The sequence below is a fragment of the Limanda limanda genome, chromosome 4 (genome assembly GCF_963576545.1).
Source record: "Limanda limanda chromosome 4, fLimLim1.1, whole genome shotgun sequence".
Lineage (NCBI taxonomy): Eukaryota > Metazoa > Chordata > Actinopteri > Pleuronectiformes > Pleuronectidae > Limanda > Limanda limanda.
Window position 1 is genome coordinate 24,174,179 of NC_083639.1, and position 19,691 is coordinate 24,193,869.

General features: G+C 40.1%; 1 protein-coding gene across 1 annotated transcript in view; it reads left to right on the plus strand.

The window, feature by feature from the left end:
* Positions 1–19,691, plus strand: part of ptprga (protein tyrosine phosphatase receptor type Ga) — a 352,902-nt gene that overhangs the window by 277,037 nt on the left and 56,174 nt on the right. The window contains exons 7-8 of the mRNA XM_061070454.1: positions 9,192–9,349; positions 19,472–19,664. Of these exons, the coding sequence (XP_060926437.1) occupies positions 9,192–9,349; positions 19,472–19,664 (351 nt within the window). The remainder of the gene's footprint in view (positions 1–9,191; positions 9,350–19,471; positions 19,665–19,691) is intronic.

Consider the following 19,691-nt stretch of genomic DNA (forward strand, 5'->3'; position numbering starts at 1 on the left):
ACATCAACCTGCTGATCTTGAATGGTGACTACAACAGGAAGTGTAAGGGGCAAAGTGTATAGAGCAACATGGGCAGTGCTTTGGAGGAAGTGAATCTGCAGTTTCACTTATTTATGGAGAGAGGACTGATTGTGGTATTTTCACCAATAAACTTACTAGTTGAGGCAGTAATGTGGGTTTTGATGCTCTCTACACGACATGGAAAGATGCAGAGAAAACACATCTGAGTGGAATAATAAGCTGATGTATTTTATTGTATCTCAGTTCAATTCTAGGGTACTCCAGCTTTGTTTCTTCTCATCAAAAAAGTATCATCCTTTTGCATCATTCAGTGCCTCACATACAGTATTTTTTTTACAATAAATTAAATTAGGACTTCTGGGATGATTCCGTGTTTTTTTGTTCCCATAACAAATTAAAGGGTTTTGCATGTTTTTGTTAGCACTGTCTGCCCTGCGTTAGAAACAGTTGTCTCATGCACACAGCCCTGAAGTTCATCCCTGTCATGATCAAAACATTTATCCTGAAGCGATGTTCTGTACTCCCCCCCCCCCCCCCCCCTTCACACACCCAGCCACCCACCCAAAGGGCCCCACTCACATTGCATCGACAGAACGGCTTCAGAGTGAATTTTGAGAGCTTCAGCATACACAAATAAAACTTTGATTAAACCCCAGCGCATGATACATGTACTCCATCTCCTGCTCAGCTGTCTTGGAAAAAATCTCCTCTGCCTCCATAATTCATCTGCACAAAGACCACTCAAGTTTAATCCAGGCCACACTCCCATCTCTCCCACAGGGAGGGTAGTTGGTTAATTTTCTCTGTCTCCACCAGTGCTACTCTACAGAGCAGCGGGTGGTTACATTTTTCACAGCACTCTCTTCTCTTGTAGCTGGGCTTGTCTGGCGGACATGCACCACAGACCCGACTCTGCTGGTTTTGTACCTCATGTCTTGTTGCATTTACATGAAACTTCGCTGGAACAAATGACCTCTGACTAGCTAGCCAGCTAGTGGCTCCATGCCATCCCTGTGAAATCAGTCCGGTATAAAGAAGTCGAGCCTGATTTACATAGAGAGCTCATGAAAGGCTTCGGCAGCGAAGAGAGGAGCCCATTGTCTAAGCCGGGTTTGCAGGGGCTTTGGAGGCAGATGCAAAGACTTATAATGATGTGGTGGGATGATGGATAAGATGAGAGGTGGTAGCGAGGAGGAGGACAAGCAAAGCATAGCCCTCTCATGCTATTCATTTTAATCTTGGTTGTAGTGAACTCTGACATACAGATATGTCATCATTGCTACTGCAGAGATCATCATTACAGATATTTCAAAAACATATCTGGAAAAGTGTTAGACAAAAGAGGAGGAGAAGATCAAATATCTCCCAGAGTGTGTAACACATAAGGCCTTTCCTAAGTTGGCAGAACAAATAATGAACTAAAACATATTCCAAGTCTCTAAATGATAAACTGAGATGTTTCCTGTGTTTTCTGAGGTAAATACCCATAGTTACCACATGACCATAGGTTGATCTACCTATGTTCGAGACAAGGAAGCAAAAATATCTTTGACAGTGCTGCCATATTACACTGGGGTCATCATTTGGAGCCAGTGTGCACATAGTGATCATTGAGTAGAGCCAAAGTATAGGGCTGTCGCCCACACACCTACCTGACCAATTTATCAATCTAGTCTATTTTAGCTGTCAATCCTGATGTCTCATTCCATTTTTGCATCATCAAATAACTAATTATACTAAACTTATATTAAACAAAAGCACTTAAAGATACATCAGTGTGATAAACACTACCAACAAAGACATGTTTGGGTTACGACCAATACATTTTTGATTAAGTTAAATAGCACCTTATTGTTATTAGCATCCTTATTATCCATAGCAGCATTAGAAAACTGTGAGAGGATGTGATACATGCGGAAAATCTCATTGAATATCCCAAACATTGAGAGCTTACTCTCAATAAACATTAATGTTGATGCCACATTTTCACCACTGTCTGGCCTGCAGCTGTTTTGATGCGAAGGAAAAGAAATACAGAAGGAAGTTAGTTCATCTCATCTCGCTCTTTAAGAGCAGGATGAAGGGTCTGAGACAGAGTGGGGACACATTTTTTAGGAGAGTTTTACAATCTCAGTCAAGCTTATCCAAAACAGCAGGGCTTTCAGGTATCCTGACATTGAAATGATGCACGGCACAGCTGGAAATGAGCTGCTGCTAAGAAGCAGTTCACTTCACCAGGAAGTGAAAAGGAGAGATGTGCTGACCGACACAAAGCTTGTAAATAAATAACTCAAACAACCTTCATGCGAGTCCAGAATCCTGGTCTTAAAACACAAGGCAGATACCATGACGCCCAAACTGCTGAAATATCCATTAAAATAAAAATCCATGTAGAGCCTTTCAATAAAGATCTTCCTAAACACAGTTTGAGGAGAAAATAAGGAGAGACAAATAGATGGAAAATATATGCTCTCCAAATTTCTGGAAATCCTTCTGAGTAGAGGATGAAAGAGAAGATTAACATGTGAGCATTCTGCAATGGAGCCACATCAGATTGGATGTGAAACACAGCGTTTTGCAATCAAATCCTCATCGGTAATGACTGGTAGACATATTTGTGCAGACGAAGGGAGGAAGAGGAAAAATGAAAACAGAATTTCTCTTCTTTAGATTCCTATACTGGCACCATAGGGTCGACACAGTACTTCAAATCAAGGGGGAAACACCATGAGCCATGTACGCCCTTTAAAAATTAATTGCCAATCAGGGTCACAGAGTGCCAAGTCAGCGGAGACTACGTGCAGTGAGTAAGATAGTGAATTAATGGACTTGTAATTTGTGCCTGCGAGGAGGAAGGGCTTCATTTCAGCTCTGTGACACGAGAGCAGCAAGAGCACTGACACTTGAGTAGATAAACAGGGCAAATGACACAGTGATGTCACAGGGGGTGTGCAAATATACAGCTATATGCAGCATTTAAACAAAGGCAACTCACTCTCCGTCTGTCTTTGCTGTGAACTGTTCTGGACAAAAAGTGTTACAGTAAACTCGGTATACTCATCTCAAGCTCACCGGACTGTCAGTCACAGAATATCGCGATTTCTTATTATGGCAGATGAAGTTTTTGTCTTCACATCTCAGGTCTGGGATGAAATGTGCTGCAGATGACCAAACCCAAACATGTATTTATTATTATCTAATAGTATTGTATGTGTCCTTCAGGAACATAGTAAATAATTCAATTTATGTTGGTGAAGAGAAGGAGAACAGGGTGTGTAGAAAAGATTTTCACACTGTAGAAATGAGAGAGACAAAGAAATCATGCACAAAATGTGACACCAAGCTGCAGGGAGGGATAGATCCCCCACATGATCAATAGAATGAAACCAGGTCCTGCTTTAATTATCTGTTTAGTGATTGATTCAAATATGATTCCCCATTCGAGATTAATCCACTGAGTAAAAGAATAATAGCAACGAAAAGTAAAGTGAACGTCAAAGCACTTAACTTGTATGAGGTGATAGTATATATCTACTGTGTGAGTACATTTTAAATATTTACAAATGTTTGTATGTATGCTCAATGACATCTGGGACACATCAACTGAGATTGAGATCATGATGGAGACAAATGGATAGGAAGTAAATGTGGTTAAAAAATAGATCCAATGTAAGCAGAGTCATCTCAACGTCTTGTTCCCACATGTTGTCCTGCTTCGGTGTTGGAGTATTACAGTGTTGAATTATATCAGCCTTTAAGATTAGAATCATAGAAGGCAGCCTGCTGGAGGAAGTGGAAATGTCCTAAGCAGTTTTCAGACCTGACCTGCGGCTGCGGGTGAAATCCGGACAATTGACTACAAAGTTAAATGCACAGACAAAAGCATAACATCCTCCGCATTATGTTTTTTTCATTTTTGCGTCTGATGGAAGTTAGAAGCATCATCAACTTGCTAGGGGTGAATCCTGTGTTCTCACTTTGACTTCTCCTGGATTTCCACATACTTTACACTAGGAGATCAGGTGGATAAAGTCTGTAGAAACTGTGCAGCGTCTCACTCTGACATTTGTGTTCACACATGCACCTCTTCCAGAGAAAAAATGGAGGATCTGCAGGGTCCAGTGCATGTCTGAGAGCAGCTATGAGATGTTTCCTGGTAATCATTTGAGCTTGCAAAGCAGTCTGCAGTCTGAGTAGACTTCCTTGGATCATTAGAATGTAACTGCTCGCCAAGCACACACTACAAGGTATCATTAGAAATATCATTTATGTCCACAATCCAATCAAATTAATTCAGACGTCATTTTCAAAGGATTTAGAATAGAAAACCCAATTAAAGAAAAACTTAAAAACACGAGATAAAATCCTAATAAATCCACACAATAAATCGCAACATTTACCATCTGTTGATAAGACTGCAGAGGGAGTCGTTTGCCCCATCTTTAGCAGTAAAAACACTAATCACTGCAAAATGCAAAGTTCTCATTCATGCATAAAATGCCAACTCATTTTGTGTGCAAATGAAGCAATCTAACTGCAGTGCAGATAAATGAGTTCCTGCTTTTTTTATTTTTGAAAGTACCACTACTACGTTGTCAGCTTTCTACTAAAAGTCATGTGCCACAGACCCTCTAAGACTTTTTCTATACCCAGCTGCAGCACTGTCCAGGAGTTCAGAAATTAAGAAAACAGCCATTATGTATTTACTCTTTCGTCATAGATGCTTAAGGATGCTCGTGTAAACCAAAAGGCAAATAAACATCCTTATAATTCTGATTCTGATTGGCTGCTAAGTCTAAAAATTACCCATTTGGAGTCATGCATGAAAACGTATTTCTCTCACACCTACATCAGGTCAAATAAGATAACGATATGTTTCAATAAAATCTTTCAGTGTATGTACATTTGGTGTAGAACTCAGTGTTCACTCAGAGGCCATCCGTGACAGTTGGCAGCTCAGAATAGAAGAGTTAACACTAGTGACCGAGAAACAGGAATCATTCATTTATAGATTGATACTCCCCATTAGTGAAGCCAAACATCTCCTTCAACCCCCGGGGGCAGTATAGGACATAAACCCCACCTCCTCCATGATACTGAATGTGACATGGACCAATGAAGTAGAAGTCAAAGTGCACATCATGTGATCTCAAATGAGCGAATGAAATGACAACACCAAAGAGATGAAGTGTTTTCTTTTGCCTCATTCAGTGACGGGTCCTATCTGTGACTTTTTTTTTTTTAAACATATATTTATTGGTTTTATATAGTTTTATACATTTACATCAATTTACATATATACAAGACCCTTCCCCAACCTGAACATGTGGCAGCATAAATGATATAAATATTACAAAAGTCACAGAAATTGCTAAGATATGATTACAACATAAATTCAAATACAAAACATTACAATGAAACTACTAATTTGTTTAAACTAAATAAAAACAAAATTTAATATTTAAAATAGATTACAGTCACTAACAAGAAATATAGCACAGCACACATTCCTCACACCAGATTAGTCACTTCACATTTCCAATGCCTCTTCAATGTCACCATTCTTAACAAAGTCCAAAAACATCTCCCGGATACTGTAAAATTGAGAAGCTTTCTTCCTAACTTAACCTATCTATGACTTTTATGGGTTGAATTAAAGGCTTTGATTCTGAGGTGTTTAGGGTCACTTCTTACTAAGAACATCATCCCTGATCAAGTGTTATTGTAGTAGGACAGATTGCTCCCTTTTAGTGCTCCCTTTAACAACCCTAACCAATGGAAATGTGTTGTTCTTTTGTTGCTCCCTCCATTTCCTTAAATTATAACTTACTACCAACTTAATAATAACTTAAAAACTTAATAATTCTCACATGAATTGGTCCATAACAAGTTTGCATTTCAGAAGGCAGTGACTGTGTGAGATTGACCAGAAGTGGCACTGAACATCTAAAGCCGAAGAAATCTTCCAAAGACTGAATGAAAGTTCACCTGCACCTCTATCTCTTTAGGTTTTGTAACAACAGCTTCAAACTTTTGCAGCAACCTGAACCAAGACAATACAGCTACGGCACAGTTTTAGATCAATATTGGCACCAGATACAGTCACGCAAACCCAGAGTCCTTGGATGCCTCCCAAAATGTGACTTTATGCTAAGCGTGTGTGGTTTTCCCTTGCTGGGGAATGAAATATTAAGTCCTTACCGAGGACACTTAGGGACGATTAAATGAATGGACAGCTGTTCTGACGCCTCGCCTGGAGGCTGAGAGCTTAAAATACTTGCAGTGTGATAACAACCTCCTGCTGCTCCAACCCATGTTCGACTTTCCTGGGCCCGTCTGCATCGTCGCTGCTGCTACAACCACTTATGCTAGTGGGAGAAAAACAGGAGTCACAAACCAACACTGTCATACAATCTGTTCGGCCACACCGAAACGTCATCCTCTCTCATGCTCCGTTTGCGTGCATGTGTCATCCACAAGTTTACAAGACCGAGACATCTTTTCTTGCCTCACACAGAGACATTTACTGAGCAGTGTGTTTGGAGCGAGATGTGCCAAAGAGTGTGTTCAGTACTTGAGAGAGCTAATTCAGATGTATAAATCATGAAGAGGGTCTGTGTCATCATTTTCCTTTTCCTGAGTACACTCCACCAACCCCCGCACCCTCTCTATCATCACCCACCCCCCCCAGTCTCCTCTCTTCCTCTCTCCCCAGCTCACTCGGTCGCACGGATTCGATGGAGCTGAAAATACTTCCCTGAACTTGGCACTGGGGGAAGGCAGCAGGAGACAGGCCTTGTCAGTGGAGGGTGAAAAGGGAGAGAAAGAAGGGTTAGGGGGGATCTATATGTCACTGATAAAGAGAGTGCATCTTCCTCTCCGCCCGTTGCCGTCCCTGTCGAGTGACCCGCCCTGCTGCACTCATCTTCCCCACGTCATAGACACTCACACACCCTTTCACCCTTTATTTCCATTCCTGTCACTCTCCTTCCTTCCATGTTTTCATCGGAACAGTGGATCATTGTCCCTGTCACATTTGCTGTAGGTTTCTTATTTTAGAGATAGAACAAGTGGTTACATCAGAAGAAGAGTACTAATAATGGATGGCCTTATTATTTTGCATGAGGAAATATTGTGTGGCTGTTTCACACTCCCCACTATTTAACAATGCTTTTTTTTGCTTTGGTATTTGCCAAATAAATGTGGAACAGATCTATATCATAGCACTTTTCTCATCTAAATCTATTTGTCTTCCTGTTAAATGGTTTCAACTGTTGACTGTAAACTGATGAGTCATCCTGCGCTCAGGGACGTACTCATTTTGCGTCAAATGAAAATGTTTTGGATCCCAGCTGGAAAGTACATGTCCTCCCTTACTCCAAAAATGATTTGATCGTGCTTGTCATCTTCCTCCGGTTCATCCTGGTCCAATTCATCAGCTAAATCCGCAGGCATGAGCGAAGGTGCTGACAAAAACAGAGAGCAGGCTGTCATCGTAACTTTCCACAAACTCAACCCAAGATGCCTTGAGACAAAATTGTAAATTGTAAAGTTTCAGCTTTATTAAAAACATGACTCAAGTTATCTCATTAACGCAGGGTCGACAGTCAGCCTGTTTCCCTATTTTCCTTGGTGCTGTATGTGAGGTTGTATGTGAGGTTGCAGACGTCCAAGTGGGGGCCTCTGGACTGTCCCTGGAGCTTTTTGTGCCAGGCCTTTCGGAAAAACTCAACAGAATTAGCCTATATGAGAAAACAAATCTTACACAGGATTGTTGATATCAAACATGCAAAAAACGATAAAATGAAATTAACAAAAGGAATATAAACATCTTGAAGTATATTCTGGTCGGCCGGGAAGTTGATGTGGTTGTCGAAGTTTGATGATGAAGGAAAGGACAGCGGACCCAGTACTTACAAGTATAATAATGTTTATTACACAGAAGTTTCACAGGTCAGACGGATACCATGGTATACCCGGAGACATCACAAACCAATAGTGAAAGTCTGCCTTTGCAGGAGTCGAGCACACATTATATAGAGAGGTTGCGACCCAAGGCAAAACAACATCTGAAATCTCATGGTTCAGCCGGACATAACTGCATGTGTCTAAGCATATAATGTGAATGAAATCGTGTATCCATAAAGACATGCCTCATGCAGAAAGACAAAGACCCATGTTCTATGCTTATCCATTAACAGGTCAGAGATCATTCCCTAGAGGAGAGAACTAACTAAAAATATAATGAGGAATTACTGAGAAGCTAAATATGAGGGTTGCATGCTTAAATATGTGATTCTGGTTCATACCCAGGTTACAGGGATCTATTTAGCTGAATTTACCACAATCTCAAGTTGAAAAAGCGGAGCCATACACATCCCAGACACAGACTAAGACATCAGGAGAGCTTTTGGTAATAAGAGCCACTGCTGGTGTTGTGCTGTAAACAAAAACATTTGAGGTCCGGAGTATACTTAATGTGTTATGTCCTGCCTCTGCCTGTTGAGCCTCCCTTCACCTGAACACTGAAGATTTCTGTGTTGTCGTGAACATGTCTGAGCCGAGAATCTCATGCCGCGTTGATCATGTGTGACAGGCAACTGGATCCAATTTTGCGGACAACTTCCAGAGTTCATGTCTGAAAACGGCTTAATACATAATTTTGCTCCACAACTTGCTTTTGTCCACCATGAATACAACAATAATTTACGTTACCGTTTCCTCTGAGGTCAGTGGGCACTAAATGACACAGCCACACATAAAACTATTGTACTGTTTAATCAATGGCTGTTTTTGTTGGATCCACATTGTTCTCCCTCTAAAAGAATAATTTAAAGAGTAAACAGAGTGTCTGGCTTGAAGCCTCAGTTGTGTTTCAAATCACTGGTGATTTCTGTTTGGAGCAAACATTGTTAGTGAACCATTTCGTTGTGTCAACATTTGTGCTTGGAGATGAGATGTTGTAGGTGTCCAGTGCCATTATGTGTCAACAGGGGGACATTGAACAGGGCAGGCACAATGCAAATGCAATCAATAGCATCAACCTTAAGGCTGTGAAACAGTAGCATTTGGGTCTGCTCCAGAAACTCATAGTTTACAGTGAAACACAAAGTGCTCTGTAGATCATGTTGTATTGATCTGAACATTGTGTCCTGTCCACTCTCATGCAGAGAAAGAGACGTTCCTGGAGCCGTTTGTGCTGAAGGACCTGCTGCCGTCCGCACTGGGAAGTTACTATCGCTACACCGGCTCTTTGACCACTCCGCCCTGCAGTAAGGTGGTGGAGTGGATCATTTTCAGCAGACCTATTTACGTCTCATACAAACAGGTAAGACACAAATATAACGCATCAAACAGGTGGAGATTACATGTGTGGGTTGTTTTGGTGGAAAAGTTTGGAAGTCAAGAATGGTATCTGAAGATCACAAGTAAAAAAACGAAATAATGTTGGGATCTAAGTTTATTATCCTGAAATAGCAATTATTTAAACTGTGATCAGTAATCAAATATGTTATATTATTTCAGGATAACAGCCTCTTCAATATTAGAATGTCCAGGAGACTTCACTGCAGCTAATTGCTCTAACCCCTTATTGTCTGAATTAATTTCCAATATATAAAAAAAATATTATTTGTGTTTTTGGCTGTCATACAGATGCTAAACTAAATGGAGATTGTTGATTTCAATATAGCATATACAATAGATATAAAATTTAGGTATGATGCAAATTAGCGACATTAGGCATAATGTGGTATAACCGTAATTTAACAAATGTTCAAGTCTCTGGTATGTAAATTATTATATTGATGCTGCTTTTGCTTGAAATTGAATAAGCACATATGTTTCTGTACAATCATTGCTGTTCCATCATCACAGTAATTCAAATACAGCTTAATATCTGAAAATAACTTTGCTGCACAGTACCAAGGGGCTAGTATGTATTTTCCACGACCACGAGATGACAGCAGAGTACTTCCAATACCTTCATGGTGTGTGTAGTATTTGCACCATCAGGCATTAGTGGGATAAAAAGACCGGAATGGGGTTTGAGGCAAATTCGCGACATTCGTCTACAAGGGGTTAAGTATGAAACACATAATTTGTCTTCTAAATAAATAGGCCTTTGAGTTCATATCCTTTTCTAGTGTTTACTACAGCCCATGAACTTTCCCTCCACACGTTTTTAGCCATATGACTTGAGGTCTGTCTTCTCCCTGAACCCTGTGGTATTTTGAGGATGTGTGGCGGGCATCATTATACAGGTATGTCTTTTACTTGCACAGACTGCAGAAAAACATAGACTTAGCTTGGAACTCATCGGTTTCTGAAAGGATGTTTGTTTTATGAGCACCTATCTGTCATTTGCGGGGGTTCATCTCAAGGAACTTGGATCAGCATTGCCTTGAGGCATGATCAAACTGAGAGTACATACAGTCAGGTCCGTCTAGCACTAGCATGCCCCTTAACAAACAGCCACTTCTCAAAATGTCAACTGTCTTTGTATCCTGTTCTCTTGGTCCTTACAACAACCTGGACATCCTGATTTGTGGAAATACTGTACTAGTGGACTTGGTGTTCTCCACCTGACTGGGCTCTTTGCTTGACTTGTGACTGGAGATGTTGATTGCAGCTTACTTTCTGAACCTGTCTAAGTGAGCTATGATCAGTGTTATTTTTTACACCAACTTTATAGAATGTGTTTTTCTTTCACATCTCATATATACTCATTTATTAGATTTACTCGATGATATTTTCTTATACATTGCAATGTCGGCTATTTTACACGTCTGCTAAGCAATCGACACTCAGAACCAAGTTCACAACTTTTCTAAATAAAAGCTCTATAATCCTTAGTATAAAGCACTGCAGCAACAAAACCAACTTGTTTTTTTTCTATTAAGATGTATGAATATCCATATATATTATATAATTCATATAATCTCTGCAGTGTTTGTTTTCGGTCTTTCAGTTTATTGAGAGTCTAAACAGATCTGACAGTTGCCCCTGTTTACTTTTCATGTGATGACCCAGAGTCACTGGCGGGATGACAGGGCTGTGTGCACAGTCTGCCAGCTGACATCAGGCTGCTGTCCTCTCCTGTCCATCACTGCACCTCAATGTTGTGTTTAACTTCTACTCTGTACACATCCATACAGTTATTGCAGGGTTTTTTCAGGATGTAGCAGCAGCAGTTGGTCTATTGACTATTCTTTGGTATTTTCTAATGATAAAACAACAACTTTGGTCTAATTATATAGTTATTGTTCAATCTATTGAGACTTTGGCAAAATGTATACATATAGTTGGATTAATTTTTGTCAAAAGGCAGTTTGTACAGTGTCTACAGAGTTGCTCTAGCTAGTTACATAGCATAATGGATATGAAGAGTGAAACTCTTTTCTGTGGAATTATGTTAAAGTAGATGGTGTGAAACTAAAATAACATCCCCCATTTAAACTCAGTTTTTTTCTGTACATTAATTACAGGTCATCTGATTTCTCTCTCTCTCTCTCTCTCTCTCTCTCTCTCTCTCTCTCTCTCTCTCTCTCTCTCTCTCTCTCTCTCTCTCTCTCTCTCTGTCTCTCTCTCTCTCTGAGATCAAAGGTAAAACTCAACACAAATATGGTCTGAAAAACACATTTCCAACTTATCTCTCTAGGAAAGAGACAATCTAAAGCTTATATTGATCAGAAAATTATTCCCAATAATAATTATAGTAATTACTGACGTCAAGATGTGGTCACAACAATGACATCAGAAAATTAAAATTCATAGTTGATAAATGCCTTTGCAGATAAATACTGTAGAAGGGCTTTAAATGGACTTACAATGTAGTTATTAATATATATAATTTTTTTCTAAGACATGTTAAGTCTCTCTCTCTCTCTCTCTCTCTCTCTCTCTCTCTCTCTCTCTCTCTCTCACACACACACACACACACACACTTTCTCTTGTTGAAGTGAAAACACTGTGTGACAGAACCAACCAACATACTGTCATTTTGATGCAGTACCAGCTGTATTTCCATGTGTATATGATTATAAATGCATGTCAACGAAAACAGTGAAAAACAGGGATATGAGTTGTCATTACTAGGAAAGCAGCTTCAGTGTGTTCAGTATCTGTTAATAAGGGTCTGTGGAAAAAGATTTTTTTCCCCCCATCTTTCTTCCCCAGTTCAAAGAACATTTGGCAGACTCGTCCCCTAATGAGACCAAACGAGTTGCTCAAGAGCAGCAGTGGAGCAAACTAAATGTGGACGAAATATTGGCTTCTCTGCCTTGAAGTGAGAAGAACAGGTCAATGTATAGCCAGCGGTGGGAGGACATTACAAAGACGGAGGAGATTGATGAAGATTGATACGGAGGGAGGTAGAGGCAGGAAGCCAAAGAGATGGTGGTGCTCTTTAGCCAAACTTCTTTTACTGGCAAATAATACAAATACAAACATCCCGGCATCCTGAAGGAATAACTTAAAATCACGTATTTGGTCTGAACAACAGTTGAAAACCCAATGATTCTCAATTTGATGTGAAAAAGAGAAGGTGTATATCTTCACATCAGAGAAGATACCACCAAGTTCATTCATCTTCTGTCATGATTTAAGTGTCACAACAAATAAGATCAAATTGGAGTGAAGCTATTTGGTTTCAATCTGTTACAGAAGCTGCAGTATTGGTTGGCTGCTAAGAGCAGTTCACCTTTTTACTCATGTATTAAAGAAATGTGAATCGACGAGTTGGATCTCATCACAATTCATCCCATAGGGCTTTAACATGGTATGACATCCTCTGTCCTTAACCCTCAGCAAGAGTAAGGACAAACTACTAAAAACCCTTTTAACAGCTGCAGGTTCAGCTGAGCATGCAGTCCTGTAATGGATCCGGCTTAGTGTGTTAGGTCCTGCCCCTGAATTGGGACAGGAATTGTGGTGTTTTGCTCATCACATTACCACAGGTGTAAAGGTCAGGAATTCTGTGTTAGCCAAAAGAAAAAAAAAGAGAGCATATCCTATCCTAACCTCAGGACCTGAAGCTGCTATAACCAATATTTCAGATTCTGTTTTTGTAAAGTGCTCTTCTAGTCTTGATACAAACTCAAGGCGCTTTACAGTACAGTTTACAGTTTTTGTCAATTACCCTTTCCCACACATTAATACAGGGCATTTATGGGTAACAATTTTATTTTTCACGAGGGGCAATTTGGGGTTCAGCATCTTGCCCAAGAAGATGATAAAGACTGGAATTGATACATTGGTTACATTGGTTAAAAGACGAACCCTCAGCCACAGCTGCCCAAAAACCCAGTAAACTCCACAGATACATTGGATGTTATAATTTACCATAAAAGCTCCGCACTGATAAATACTTACATGTCATTCCAAGTCTACCATTTAAACCTATTATATAGTTTTAATCTAATTTCAACATCAGTACGTCTCATGTGATATAGGCAAAGTATACAAAAAACAATACTTCAAAGTCAGTAAATAGGAAATTATGCAAAAACCAGCAGAATATTAAAATGGGAAAATTAATCAAATAAGAGTCAATAAAAAAAGCTAGTGACAGTGACATCAATCGTCCTTCCTTTTCTTTGGCTCCTTGATATCTGTCCATTTGTCAATCCGTCTTAACAACAGCCTCTTTTGAAGTCCTTTGTTTTAAGATACAAGGCAGAGGTTGGAAGGAGAATTAACATTGATGGTGACTGTAGTTATTGTCTATTTCTGCCTCTCTGTGTTTGATTTCTCTTTCTCCTCTTTTTGTCAGCCTTTTGTTTTGGATGATAGTTGAAGTAGGTCAGCAGGAGAGACAGCAGTTGCTTGTGGCCTGCTTTCAAAGTGGATCGATGCTCAGGTTCTTGCACAACAGCTCACCTTAAATGACTTCCTTTCAAACAGACATGTAGACACGCCACGCTTGTATTTGTCCACCTGGCGTAAGGGTATGTGTGTGTGTGTGTGTGTGTGGGAGAGAGGGAAGCTGCGTCTCAGATGTTAGCAACATGAGATGGCTTTTGCTATGTTGGTCTCACACCGCAGTTACTCTAAATATTAGCTGAGAGGAGGGAGTTGCTAGTGAGTTCTGTCTCTGTGCAGCAATTCCAAGGGTACTGTATGTGGGGTTTCCTTTATGGCAGGGGTTTTCAACCGGTGGTCCGTGACAGCATTGCAGGGGGTCCGCAAAATTCGCTTTGATATTTCAACACACTTCCAGATTACTCTTGAATATCATGCAAAATATCTAAAATAATAAAAATATGTCTAAAATAATATAAAGGTGCTGGTGATCATGAGGTTAAACTTAAGTAGGCCTCAATTGTTTGTGTGATATTGTATGATTATCATTTGTGACATATTCTACAATTTCAAATAAAAAGGGCAAGTATGGAGTCTACATATAAATATTTTTGGCAGGGTTTTCCACCATCCCCACCTGTCTGCTGGGATTCTGATCACTCTTGGCCGCAGCAATGACGTATGAATCTTTGTGTCTGGGCCAAGTTACTGTGACATCAGCATATAGAATCTGATGAAATTCAAACAGTTAGTCTTTTCTTAATTTACAATTTATAGTCTTATTTATTTCTTAGTATTTATTTATAAGTCTTATTTACTGCCTCGAAAAGTAAAAAAAAAAAAAGAAGAAGCCTTAGCTTGAGGCAGCGGAAACTCAGTGTGGAGAAAAACATTGTGGATTCTGTCCCCGTTTCTCTGATTGAGGATGTTGTTCCCCATAGCAACAGATACACACAGCCTAGAATCTGCCTATACTGCCACAGGAATATTGCTCTGCTGTGACTGAGACTTTGTGCTTTGATAGTATAGTGATTTCAGCTCAGGTTTGCGGCATGTGGAGGTTTCAGATACATAATGGCCTGGTATGGGGCTGCACTGTGATGTGTGTACCAGTACTGTACGAAGCTGATCCAGGAGCTGAAGAAGGGCGCAAGGCTCTGAACCTCATGCACTACTGCAGTCCACTGTAAGTGGAGTAACTAACAAACACACACTGACAAATGATGTCTGTGTCGCAAGTCAAGAATTACCGTTAATTACATGCAATCAAACTTTACCAATTTCACAGAAAAAAAAATGCTCTTGATCTTTCACATGTTGAGGAACTGAGGTTTTTCACACTTCAACAATCGGGTTTTGCAAACCTTTTAGAAAATCACACTAGTCCAGTTCTTTTAATACACCCATGCTTCTGCTGCTTTGGAACTGCAGGAATTTAGGCCCAGGAACCAAACTGCACTGGACCTAGATCAACTGATTACACCTTCAATTAAAGGAACAACAAATGCTGCACAAATTGAACTATTGTTGTTTTATTTTCTATTTAAAATTTTTGATATTCTATTTTATTCTATTTTATTGATATTCTATTTTATACTATTTCTATTTTTATTTTATTTTTTGGGGTTGAAATTACTGAGCATTGCTTAAAGAGAGCCTGTGACCCAAGTATTTCATTGCCAGCGACTGCTTCATGTTATCTCTGTGCATTTGACAATAAAAAAATCTTGAATCTTGAATCTTGAAAGGCATGCTAATGATTATAACTTGCAAATTGAATAAATATGTGTTAAAGGGCCCATATTGTGTAAAATAAATTTTTCTGGGCTGTAACTATCAGTAATTCCTTGCAGGGGGTCATTAGGGACCCTCAAAGTCCACTCTGCAGACTTTTTCACTCAGTCCATTCTAAGAAATATGTTGTAGAAACGTCTTGTTTCATACTTCCTCCCCCGTATGAATCATATGGGTTCACACTTGTTTCTCAGCCCCACCCAGGCGGTACCTGTCCCGCCTCCGAACCCACCACCCCCACTCCCCACCACTACCCCTAGCAGCTTGTTAGCAACCAAAGGCTAACCACAACAAACAACACTGAAGAAACACTGCAGAGTGGAGGGATCCAACGAAGATAATTTGTCCGTGCACATTCCTCCTAAGAACGTTACTGTTCGCGACCAGCGGTTACGCTTTATTTCTTCTGACGTGCCGTGTCAGTGAGCTCAGTACGGAGTAACGTTACTCCGTTGTGAAACTCCGTACTGTAACTCAGGACGTTACTCCTACATTGGCAGACTGTCCTGCTATAACTTAAACAAACATGAGGACGGGTATAACTCACCGTTCAGAAACATCCTGTTGTAACCGACTGTAAATATGTGGCAGGTCTTCTATAGCTGCAAACATAACAACGTGACCTTCAGATGTGTTTACCAGAGGTCGTCAATGCGCCAGAATGAAGCGTGATAGTCCTAGTCGCGTGTCACTCAAAGTGCAGTCAGATAATTAGAGGAGAGGATCAAGAGGCAGGTGAAAAACAGCCTGTTCTGTCTGCAGCTCTAGAGGGAGGCAGAAGAGAGGAAATGGAAATACACATTGCTGCAGTTTTTCTGACTTTAAACCACTAATATATCATCTTAAGGGTACCAATACCTCAAACTAAATCCCAGAAAGGTGTCAAATAAAGGGACTTTAAAATTAAAAGGTAAAGCAGCAGTTCATAACAAAGCCATAGCTGGAATACAAACAGATAAGCTAAAGAGTCATGCCTGGATCTGTATTTATTTTATAATTTTTTAAGCGTGTCCTCCATTCTCAATTCTTTGTCCAGACTAAACCCTGAGGGTTTACTAAGACTTGGTAAACAGTCGAAACAGACTCGTATTAATCCCTTGCTTTGACGCTCACATTTGACTTCCATCATCACAAAGTCACCCCAAAAGCTGGTCACCGAAGCTGGCAGGCTGATGTTTTATGGGCGTTGTGCATGTGTTTTGCAGCAGCTTGGGGGGTTTGGGATTTGGGTTTGCTGCAATCACATTCGGCTCAGGAAAAAAAGCTAATTTCCTCAATAACTATTATTTTTATCAGCAGTAGGTGGGGATGTTTTACAGTTTATCCATGCGTGACTTTGCTCCAGAAGATATCTCATCACCTACTGTCTAATAAGAATAAGGTTTTCCACTTTGATACACTATTGGACGTCTTGGCAATGAGCCTAATTGATAAAATGTGTCTTGTTCTCATAGACACTCTATTTACTGCCATCACTAGAAAGACGGCTCCTTAGCAGTACTAGAGGTCAGAAATAATGCAGCATATCTCCGAGTCCTACTTTCAGAAATAAATCAAGGACGTTCGAGTCATCATTTCCTGTCAGGCTCAGGATAGACACTTCGTTTTGCTGTGGTTTGGTTTCTGTTTTATTTTAGAGTATGAGGTTGTCCTACAGCCCAGAGAGTTGCAGGAGAATTTGCTGTCCTCAGATAGTTCCTCACTGCGATTTTTACCTTAATAAAACTGAATCTTCGTCTCAGCCCCCTCCGCGCAGCTCTGCCTTGCTCACAAGCTGTTTGTCTGAGTGCATTGCTTCCAAACACATTGTACAGAGTATCCATCTGCCAACACAGGCAGAAAGATGACACTTCAATCACACAGTGCAAATCCATGTCTGCTCGCCCGTCTTGCCACACAGCATGTGTTTGACAAATGGCAACAGGAAGAGGCCAACTTCAACATCAAACCAAAGCAGTACAAAATGTTCACAGCTTGATAACATGGCAGCTAAATTAAGATTAAAACAATTTTGGCAAAACCGTTTCAATGCGTCAGAGATACTAACTTTCACAAGTAACAATATCTACAGTATTTAATTTCCAAAAAAATATGTTTGTATGTAGGAATTTAACAATCTCAGACCTACTTCCTGGTTTATCAAACCAAACCAAGGATTCACCCGATAGTCCAACTAGGTGCTGAAAGCTATGTTCAGAGATATGAATGTGAACTGGCTTTAGTCTGTACATGGCAGCTAGATTTGGCAAGGATTTGGAGGTTGCATCTGAGAACGAGCTTTTTCAGTTATTGATCATTCACCATGGTGTGAGTTTGGCACCTACCTTTACCCGCTCTGGACTGCCGGTGGGACAAGCCTTTTAGGCCACCTTAGCAAGAGCTCTTTCAGATACAGTTTATGCAAATAACAACAGTACTCTATTCCAATGTGTTCATCACAACACTGACTATTTCAAGGACTTGGCCAACTCAAACACTACATTAGTAGGGCTCTTTGGTCTGTGGCCCACAAGATACCACAAGGTAAAGCAGGAATATTCAATCAGAACTCTACAACTGCAATTATCCCCTGGGACAGCCCTTCACAGAAGCAGGCCACAAGGATACTCATTCACTTAAAGTTGACGTATTTGAAGTTTCTCTCCAAGTTCCAAGTTTATCTCCAAACATGTGAGATGAGAGGGTAGTTTTCATCATTGATGGTTGACAGACTTAAACAGCTCCTCTGGTGGGAGAAATTATAGATTGAAATCTTGGTTCACGGATATGTGATCATTTGATGTGTTGATGTTCAGAATTATATGAACATGTAATATCAATCTGTTATTGGTATGTTTGCTTTCTCCATGCATTGGTGACATAATTTCCTGAAGCTTGTCGTGAACAAGCTATATGTCGAAACTGTTTTGTCAGATTCTGGGGGTATTGTCTTTGGATAACTGAAACAATTGTATTTGTCTATTGTACCTTTAAGTTTCTTGGTTTGTATTTGTGTATCGTTGTTTGTCTGAGCTAAGACCATTTAATGACATATTTTGAAAGATGTCACTACAATATTGTCCACCAAAAGTCAACTTGACAAATTTTAGAGTCTATTGAGCAGTGACTCCCAGGAGTTGTGATTTGTACATTACGGTTTGTTTCCTGATAACTTTACCGCCCAGCTCTCTCCCCCTTTCACAGCCTCTATGCTAAGATATTCTAATCATATCTTGGCTCTCCCTCCATATCCAACCCTCAGATATGGGATTGGTATGAATCCTTTCATTTAAATCTTGGCAAGTTTAAGAATGAGCATATTTCTGGAGGTGTCAAATTATCCCCCCTAGAAAACATAATACAAACCCACGTTATGGACATTTTAAATCAAACTATTGATGGACAAGTCTTATTTCCTTTATAGCTTCGAACAAATTAAAGTTTTACAACATTATTTCAAAGGTGTCACAGTAGTATTTTGCACTCTATTTATTATTTGTTCATATTTTTCACTGACACATGGAAACATTGTTTACCCAATATGTTCCTCATATTCTAGTATTATTAGTAATTTATTCCCAGTATTCTCCTTTATGATAAGCCTTTGTTTTGCTGCAGCAGTGACCCAGTTTTCTCATGGGGATCATTAAAATTTCATCCTCAGCTTGTATTTCAGTTATATATCTGCATTGCATTCTCATATTGTGTTTTTTGGGGGGATAGTAAGAATGGCTTCTTCTGCGAGAGGGATGGAAAAATCACCAACTCAAAGTCACCAGGAGTAACTGTGATTTAGTGAGTTGTGTTTGGAAGTAACTCTTCTCTACTTTTCTCCCTCCATTTCTCTGTCTTTGCCTTGCCTCCTCTCTCGCTGCAGTTGGAAGCTTTCTACTCAATCTTCACCACGGAGCAGCAGGACCACGTTAAGTCAGTGGAGTATCTGCGCAGTAACTTCAGGCCCATCCAGAGCTTGGATAATCGCCACGTCTTCAAGTCAGCAGTCAAAGATGCCTGGCTACCCGACCTGACTGACAGCGCCAGTGGACCATACGGCACAGAGGCTTCAAAAGGTAGGGCGGTTGAGTTTTGATGATTTA